At 41.4% G+C, this 9,947-nt stretch overlaps 1 protein-coding gene across 1 annotated transcript; it reads right to left on the bottom strand.

Annotated features, from left to right (window-relative positions):
* Nucleotides 1–383: 383 nt before the first annotated feature.
* LOC104159328 (propionyl-CoA carboxylase beta chain, mitochondrial-like) lies at nt 384–8,366 on the bottom strand (the record flags this gene model as incomplete). The annotated part of the gene is made up of 4 exons (XM_009697209.1): nt 384–497; nt 3,858–3,914; nt 5,827–5,895; nt 8,247–8,366. Coding segments are annotated over 4 exons (360 nt in total), but the record flags the coding sequence as incomplete, so codon positions are not given.
* Nucleotides 8,367–9,947: the final 1,581 nt, after the last annotated feature.

Raw genomic sequence — 9,947 nt, 5'->3', positions numbered from 1 at the left:
TTAAATAGTTGTTTGGGATTTTCTTCCAAGTAAGTAAATTGCCTGTTCTTTCATTCTTATGACAAAGCTCACTACATAGTACAGCTCCTACAAAGTTTTTCATCGCACCACAGTGTTTTACAAGGCTCGGCACTACCCTTGTTTAACACATGGGTACATGGAACTCAGCAGTACAGTAACTTGCCCAAAGCCAAGAAGAGAACTGAGAGGACAGACCAGGTCTCACAAGCCCTCACATATGCTGCTTTATCCACCACATAACACTGGCTGAAATAGGATGGGGATAACCTAGAAGTTTACTTACAAACACCAACTTCAGTAAAGAAAGACTTTGTCCACTTTTGTGGATGCCAAGCTTCCCGGCCATCCAGCAGCCTGCTTACCAAAAATATGTCTGCATAGCCCGCCAAGGACTCCACTCCCTCCTGGATACGGGCTCCTCCAGAGTCATTCAGCCCAATCACCGGTGCTCCAACCATGGCAGCCTGATCCATGACCTAGTGACGAACACAAAGTCCTCATTATTGACCTAGCTATGCTAAAACCCCAAAGCAGCTAACCCCAATATGTACAATCCCTAGAAAAAAATCCATACGTGCCAGAATTTGAACTGCCTACATAGCACTCAGCTTCTCCTTCATTTGTATTAACTATCACAGTCAATAACAGCTTACTGAGGTACCGTGTTTTGACTCATTCAGACTTGAGGCTAAAAGCTACACATTTAATCCCGCTCATGACCTTTAATATTTATCTGCCTTACTAGCTGTGCACCTCCATACTCACACTGCATGATCCAAATCCAGTGCTAAGTGACACGATCGCAGAAGTTTGCACCAGAAAGGACTAACCTATCTCTGTTCATAAGAGGTCTCAACTGCACCTCAAACATTCCCTCATATACATCTAATCTGATCTTAAAAGTTTATTGCGGTGGCAATTGTGTAATCTCCCTAAGCAGTACATTCTAAAGCTTGATTATCCTTCTTAGCAGTTCTTTGAGAAGACTAAACTAAATCTTTCCTCTGGAAATTTAGAAACATTACTTCTGTCTTGATATACAGAAGTCAGGGAGAGCAATTAACTACTACTTTGCCTTCACCTTCGTAAACATTCAAGTACCTCCAACCTCCCTTCAGTCTTCTTATTTCCCTTCATGTTTCTAGACTAAGCACCATCAATTCAGTCACACTGTTCTTTCTATACCCTGTTTTCTAAATCTCTGATCATTTTGGTTACTTGCCTCAGGATCATATGCAATACTCCAACAGAGGCTTATGTGGGAGGATTGAATTCCTCACATTCCTTACATAAAATATTCCTGCTTACTGGATCCCACTGAAACGCGTGCCATTTTCATAACACCACAGCACTGGCATATTATGTTAAGATCTGTTTTAGCTTTCTGTAAAATCACTCATTGTCAGTCAAGCTCCATTCTGAATTTCGAAGTTGCTCTTCCCCGCCCGGTATTAGCCCTTTGAATCATTGTTACAACATTATACCTTATTTCAGACAATTTTTAACTTACTAAGATTTTTTAAAACTTCAGTCCTGTCTTTGAGAGTGCTTGCAGCACCAACCTTGAATTTTATACTGTCTAGAAACACAGTAACCATACTCAGTCCCATTCAAATCAATACTGTCTTAGCAGTACCAAAATTCCAGCCTAAACATGAATCGGTGATAACTGTCTCTGCCTAGTTCTAGAGTGGCTTTGTTCCTACTTGCAGTCATTCAACGTAAAACAGGGGTTCTTCATGCTTTGTGCCCGGATGTCTGTTTAAAAGTTGAAACATCGCAGCAGCAGACACACATAATGACTTCACAATTTAAATACAACCCCACATTAAAAAAGCATCTGTGTGGATTGCAAACAGAGGCTCTGTGAGCCACGAGTGCCCTCGTTTGCTTATGTGAACGTTACACAACGCATTAGCAAATGTCTTATTAAAAATCAGTTCAGTTGACATTTATTGCTTCTTCCTAGGCCTGTTATCCTATTAGGTCAGGTTAGTGAAACAAGTTCACTGACACATTTTGTTGTTTCCCAAGGACTTACATATTGATTAATTATTTATTTCAAGGCTTTTCCAGACACTGAAGTTCTTCCTAAAACACACATTACTATGCACATTCAGACTACTGAAAACACATTCATGTATTTGAAAACAGACATTTTTTTTTGCCATACCATTATTTGTAGGGAACATTTCAGGGTTCATTCTCAAAAACACTTCTTTTCATCTCATGGATTCCACAATTGTCTTGAAACATGACACCATAGATGCACAAATGTATAGGGGCTTTAAAGTGTTCCCCACCACAAGAAGGCATCTATTATTCTCAAAAGAGCCACACTAAGTCTCTGTTTCTTCAGGGATTTACATTACAAGCATTTAATGTGGTCTGAAAGACCACAGGGCTCTTCTGCAAAAGTAACTGGCAATCCATTGCCCAGCCCTACCTAGCCTGGAGTTTGGCTGCAAGATGCCAAATACTGCTACCTCTCTGCAGCTGCAGGAAAAAATCCCAACTGGGAAAGGATTACCACCAACGGGGCAGATCTCCACAAAAGCCCAGCCGAGAGAGAGCAACCTCACTTCCATGTTCCACGACATATTACACCCCTTATGAAACCGGTTTGCAGGAGCCAAGATTGTCTCTCTTGGAACAGATTTCTGCTTCCCAGCATTCAGCGCAATAAGGAGAACTAAGAGAAGCGAGACAGACACCACACCACCCAGTCTTTTTTGAACTTTCCACTGCCCAGGCTGCAGCCTCAAAGACTGAGCCCCAAAGCAACCGTTCAGAGTTTTCAAACTTTGTAGCCTACCACTGACATCGATGACAACCAAGAACAGCACCAACTAGGAAGGATTCACTTTTTTCTTTTTTTCTAGTTCTGCTATCAGCATTCTCCCTGCTTCTTTAGAAATAACAGATCAAAAAAACAGCTGAAAGCATCCCATTATTCCAGTACCACTACATCCCTCCCCAATACAAAGAGACACTGCAAAGCTCTAGTGTGAAAGGGTAGTATCACGTCTTCCCCTGTTATCAAGTCTTGGGAAAGCCAACTAGTTATCATCCAGGCCAAAGTCTTTGTGTTTTCTGGCTTTATACCTCCCCACTGCTGAGAATCCTATGCCAAAAAGTAGTTATTGCCATCAGGGGAAAAGGCCTTCTGCACCAAAAACCTTGTTTCTGATTCCATAGCAAGAAAATTCAGGAAGTTTTCACCAGCCCCTAACACTGAACACTTATGCACAAAAAAGTTCTTGTCCCCCCCACCGCTGGGATTCAAACATCAGCTTTCCCAGTGAGACAAGCAGACAAATGAGAATAAATAGCCACAAGTGCCTGATAACAGAAGCTCTGAGTATCAAGGTGACCTCCAAGTTGTAAACCTGTTTATCTTCAGATTGTTTACTTGTTACATTTGCTTTTTATAAATATTACACACATCCACATAGCACCGTTTAAAGGAAAAAGTTTCGCCCAAGTCATTTCACACTTCCCGAGTAGACAATGGCTAGTTAATTTCTATTTGTACTTTGCAAGTAGTCTCTCATCTTTCACAGCACAGTAGAAAAGGTAACTTTGTATTAAACAAAGCATGTATTACTTGGAAAAGCACTCTCACACTTTAAAAGCTTCCAAAGGGTACCTCTCTGCTCACCTCTGCTTTCACACCTTAACTGACACGAAGAGGCAGGCATTTTCAGGTTGCCACAACACATGCCAGAGTCCACTAAAGTCAGTCACAAATCATTTTCTCCAAAGTCATTAACACAACAGATTGAAAAATGGACGCCGACAGTTTTTTTGTTTTATTTTCCCCTGTGAAATATTACCTTGCAGATCTTCTGGGCATGAGCTCCAGATAAACTGCCTCCAAATACAGTAAAATCCTGGAGGGAAAACAAATTTTCAGATTAGGGAAAGAATCATTTCAGCAAAATGTTGTAAAATGTTGCAAGTAAATAGTATAATCCTACAATGCTCTGTATTTGGTATGCTGCTTCAAAACAATTTGCCTCCCATAGTGCAGGCTGCAGATCAATCCTGCTCAAATCCAAGCATCCTTTATAAGGAAAAAAGATCTTTAATATGCATTTGCCAGTGATTCCATGTTAAAAATCAAACTCACTATGTCTCATTTGCCTTTTTTTTTTTTCCTTCACAGAAACATTCTCTCTTTCTACAAACATACGTTCCTCTTTCATCAGCATTATCAATACAGAAGTAGTCTGGAGAAATTTCACCTGTAAGGATGGTCCCACTGCAACAGGCAGCAGTAAGACATGTCCGCAAACAGGCAGAAATAAAAAGATATAAATATGCCATCCTTCCACATTCATGAGTTGATTATTCTTTTACGGGTGCTGTACAGACTATGACAGACAAAACCGACTGTTGGTGCTATGCCCAGGCCTGAGCAGTAACGTCTTTAATAAACAACTCGAGGCCCTGGGACTGATCCAGAAGGAAAAGGGGATATTGACACCTACTGGCACAGACAGAGCCCAGAGCCAACTTCTGCTGAGTTTCTCTGATGCATTCCCACCAAGTCTAACTCTCAAAGAAATTCTAAAAAACTGTGTGGACAGAGAATAGCATGACTATGACTAGCAGTTGAGCCAAAAAGGAATGAACTTCTCAGGTGGTAGCTCACTTTGGAGGGGAAAAGGGTCTTTACATTTAAATATTAAAAAAAAAAAAAAAAAAAAAAAAAAAAGAGACGTGTATCATGAAGGGGTACATTTAAATTCTTCTGATGTAAAAACTGCCCTCTACTTATGTTCTTCTAAAATTAAGGTCTGTGTTCAGCTCCTATCTTATGTTCAGGCCCACATAACAGTTGTCCTTCCTTGGAAGGACTACATACCCAAGACAAAAAAGGCAGGGTGTACAATTTGCTCCAAGGTCACACAACAACAATCATTTTGGCCATGACTGCAAACTGAACAAAGGCTACTTTGTGGCCCAGAACAGAGCAGTAGTTACCAATGATCTGAAAGCAAGCCTTTCTTTCACATTGTTAAGAGTAACCAAGATAAATCTCTATCTACAGCATTTCCTCTAAAATATTTTTGGTTTAATATAAAAAGTATATTTTAACATTAAAAGTACATTTTATCTATTTATATGTTATCTATCACAATCCCTTCAACTAATCAGAGAGTTCGAACCTGAGAAACAATTCAAGGTTGCTCAAGTGCCCTCTGTCACAAATTTCACTCATTGGAATTCCAGTTGACACCTGCAGCAAAGAGCCCCCATTCCGCAGCCCGAAACCCAGCAGACTGTTCTCAGAACTCGCAAAGCCCTCCACTGACACTCACAGGTCTCCCCCCAACCGCAGGAGATCATCCACACACATCCAACTGCAGGGACAGAGTCAAAGCTTGCAACTGCTTTAAGTACACAGTGCTCAGTGACTTCTCCATTAATTCACTTCTTGGTTATTAAAAACGTGGTTTTGGGGGACTCCTCCAGTCTCTCAGCATATCAATATCCAATGATGTTACACTGAAGTAGTAACAGTTTGCTTTTTCAAAATATTCCCACTGGCTTTGCATTCTTCATTCTTTTCATCTCACCCTTGTCACAACTGCATTTACCACCCAAGAAAGTTTTTAGAAATGCTTTTTTGCTTCTTCTTGTCTGAAGGTACCCTGCTTCCTCCCACAGGATGTTACGTCTGTCTTATGCTTATTGGTAGAAGGTTAACAGGTACATTACTACATGGCACATTGAACTACTGTGAATTTATTTCACAGAATAAGTTCATGCTATTAAAAAAAACAATCAGAACCATACCTGACTGAAAACATAAGCCAGTCTCCCATTAATCCGTCCGCGGCCAGTTACCACACTGTCTCCAGGATACTGCATTAAAACACAAATAAATTCATTTAAAATAATAATAATTAAAAAAAATATCAAAGCAGCAATGACGTCTACTAAAAAACCCACAAATCTATACCGAGTACTAAGTCAAAGCAAAGGCCAATTCTCCGAGAGGACTGGCCTTTCACATTTGCAGTGGGGGCTCCACAAAGATTTCCGCCAGCCCTGAGAAGGAAAACTAGAGGTAATATCACACACTAGTTGTGTATTAGGGTAAAGATTAGTGAATTTTGCAGTTTCCTTTCAAATTTCAGCATGTCCGGAGTTAAGGCAAATCATGTCCTTAGAGACAGGATGTACCTTTTATTAGGACCACCTGATGTTTTTGAAAGAACAGACACAGCACACAAACCTTTCTTGAGCTACTGATATAGGGGAAAAAAAAAAACAATCCTGGAAAGGTGAAAAAAATATAATTCCAGTCACCTCAAATACTTCAATTTGACCTGTCCAAATTTTTCACCCTGTTAATAACGGAAGAAGAAAGAGCTGGAAGAGGAAATAGAGCCTGTGAATCTTAAAATCTGCTTATCTATGTAGTCTCACCTTTTAGTAAAGGCAAAGTCTTTCAAGACAACAGTAGAAAAGAAACTTTACTGGGGTGTCATAAAGGAATTCCAGGGATTTAAATGCTTCTTGCTGTTTGGCATAATTTTTTTAAAAAAAGAGAGAGAGAGAGAGAGAGAAAAGAGAGAGTGTCTATCACACAGGGCCCATTCTAAGGGTCATTTATGGTCAAGGTCATCCATTCTCAGGAAGGTCATAGCGGTCTGGGGACTTTTCTCAGGCTGCACAGACAACATGGCTAACAACTCATGGTTCCTGGCACCCAGAACAGCAGGAAACACACCTGTAGATCCAGCCACTGCCTCACACAGATGACTCCTAAAATCCCAAACAGCCTGCAGAGCAGCCTGGATGCGAGCACCAGTCTTATCCTACCTTCAGAAAGTTCCAGGAACTCAGAGAAATTCAATGCTAAACTAATATTCCAGCTCACTGGCCACAGTTAGGTCATCTGTTGTGAAACTGTGCTCTGTAAACACAATCTGCAGGTCACTGAAAGGTGAATTCTGAAGGATAAGGAAAAAATTAACCCTCCTGTCACTCTCAGGACATTGCTGCTCCTTGTATCTTCAGAAACAGCAATTTGTTACCAGCACTGTGGGATGCAGCACTGAGTAGCATGATGAGAGGCAACAGAGCAGTTAGTCAGGTTTGCTGGGGAACAGAGTAAAAATTTACTTAGAGAAGAAAAGACATTTGCTCCTACACTCCTGGAGAGGGGAGGTGGTCTAACACAACATCCTTCCCAGCACCAAGTCCCATCAGTCTTCTGGCTACTGAAACAAAAACAAATCCTTCACCTTTGCCGGTTCCCAATGCCCCAGCTGCTCATGGTGGAAGCCTGCTGATCCCTCCCTCATCCAAAGGATGCAGCCCTGCAACTTGAAGGGCTCAACACTGACGAACTGGTTTAATAACTGCATAAACACAAGTTTTAGTCATTGTATGAAGCACAAGGCAGTGGGACATACAGAGCAGCTTTGGATCACACCCCAAACCAGAATACTCCGCAGCAAATAGAGCCTTTTGCTACAGGAAGATTCACGTTGAACAGGCACATCTGCACTAGCCACCTACACATCCCACCATGTTCGATGGTCCTTTCTGTACTAAATCACAACAAAATACTTCTCCCATGTAGTAATTTATCAGATATCAACGAGCTACAGATTTTCCCTCTACGTGATGAACCTCATGTACCATGTTGGTCTAGATATGTGGCCATCTATCTGAAAACTGCATAAGCAAGCAGTTTGCAACTTGCTAACAGGCCAGTATGAATGCTTGAATTTCCGAACATACCAGATTTTAAGGCCCTAAAGAATTTTATGACTCTGCAGTTTGGCAGGCATAAATATGGATCTGAGTTATTTCATCCTCTTACCCTACCGTTACCTGTAGGGAGGCAGAAGTATCTATCCATATTTGTTCTTTATATCTGACTTGATTGACAAAGTCGTAACAACAAAGCTCTGCAGCCTGTTCTATTACTTAAAATACACATCTAAGACAATATCTGGGGAGGCATTTTGAACCAAACAGGTGACCTTATAAAAAACATATTAAGTTTAGACAATGGAAAAGTAAACCATGTAAGCTATTAAATGGAAACTGTGCGTATTAAAAGGAAATTTGCAAAACAAAACAAAAGAACACCAAACACATAAAAGAAATTACATATGAACAGAAGAGCCTATTTTCAACCAGTCGGCTGGCTAAACAGCAGAGGACAAAGAAACAAGAGTTACGTGAAATAAAACTACCTTATTCTTACTAGAGTCCATCCCAAAGTCAGAACATCTGTGTTCCACAAACATGTCATATTCATCAAAACTGTCGGGGTCCAACAGCAGAAGAATTCGTTCTCTTGCTGTCAGCTTTCCCTGAAAAGGAGCAAGCAACAATTAATATAGCCATCAGGTGGTTCTGGCTCGGTTTACTGACCACCAGCTGATGTAGTTTAATCAAACACAACCTCGCTTGATCTGCTACATTTGGCCCATTAAGCAACTGCATGCCCCCAAAGCTGGAAATAGCCCATATAGCGATTATCCTCCTTAAAAACAAACATAACGCAAGCCAGAGTTTGAAAAGGCAGCTGACTATTGGAGCAGCACTACCACAAGATAAAGGAAACAGTCTCAGAGTCTTTTCAACAAGATATAATAGCATCACAGCTATTTTTGCCTACGCATTTACACGCCGCTATTAAGGCCTTTGTTCTATTCTTAAACATGGAACCCTTCCACAATCTAATCAGTCCTTACCAACAGTTCAAGGCTCAATTCACCACGCTTGATATTTGACAGCAGCAAGTAAGAGGAAAAAGGAAACACAACAGCCTGCAGAGATTTTCTGACAAAATCCTTTTGTCCTTTTTTCTGTTAGGACACTGGTATGGGCAAAAGTAGAGTAAGGGCCAAGAACATAATCAATTGACCAGACACGCACGTCCCTTGCTCACTACTAATGATGCCATGCAGTAACAAATGACTGCAAAGTTCTTTTTCTCCTAACCTTCCAAACAAATCTGTTATTTCCAGTCCAGGTAAGCATCTGCCTACAAAGGTGAGGGCACCTGGGTTGTCTTCTTTAGGGGATGGTGTGACCCTACCACAACATGACGTTACAACACAGCTCGGCTTCTCTACAAAAATTCTGACCAGTAGGTCAAAAAGTTCATGAACATCAACAAATGCAGGAAAGACTAATGTAAGCCATAGATTTAATTTATATAAAACATGACATAAGATGTTGGAGGCCACTAGACATGCAGAAACGCTTGCATATTGGTATGTCAGTGTCCTAAATGTAACCCAGTGAGCCTGTAACTCTTTCCAGATGTCCTATAACTGTGGGAGAGAAACTACTGATGGGCAAACTCATCATTCATGTAGTCTTCACGTGAACAGCTATTACTATCTCCTCGATGCCTACAAGCCACAGTGTTTCCACTAGGTCCTCGCACTAAACTGAAAAGACATCCCAGCAAGAAACAATAAACACAAATAGGAAAACTATGTTGTCATCGCCCTCAGCATCACCTAAAGAGACTAAAAATCCAGCCGCTGTTAGCCTTCCCATCTGTCTTTTCCACTCTTCTAGCTCTTTGCTCTCATCTCTTCAAAGATCAGCTTAGATTTGCAACAGCAGGGTAAAAGATGAACCTCAGCTGGATGGCACGCCTCCAAGCCCAGTGAAGGGTTAAGCAACCTACAACTTACCATCACTACAGGAAGAAGCTGCAACTTTAGTCTCTGCTACCCCTCGTACCCAGGCATTATAGCCCATCTTGGTGACAAAGCTAAGACGAACGAATTATTCTTTTTTTCTGCCTGGAGTCTTTAACGGCCCTTCAGTAAAGCTGCCCCGCAGAGCCGCCCGGGTTTGCCAGCACCCGAGCGATTTCCGCCTCCGACCGCGGGAGGCCGTTCGCGCCGTGCCTGCCCCAGAGACAGCGGGTC

Source organism: Cariama cristata, unplaced genomic scaffold, assembly GCF_000690535.1.
Source record: "Cariama cristata isolate BGI_N322 unplaced genomic scaffold, ASM69053v1 scaffold38803, whole genome shotgun sequence".
NCBI classification, from domain to species: Eukaryota; Metazoa; Chordata; class Aves; order Cariamiformes; family Cariamidae; genus Cariama; species Cariama cristata.
This window is presented reverse-complemented; position numbering and strand designations above follow the sequence as displayed.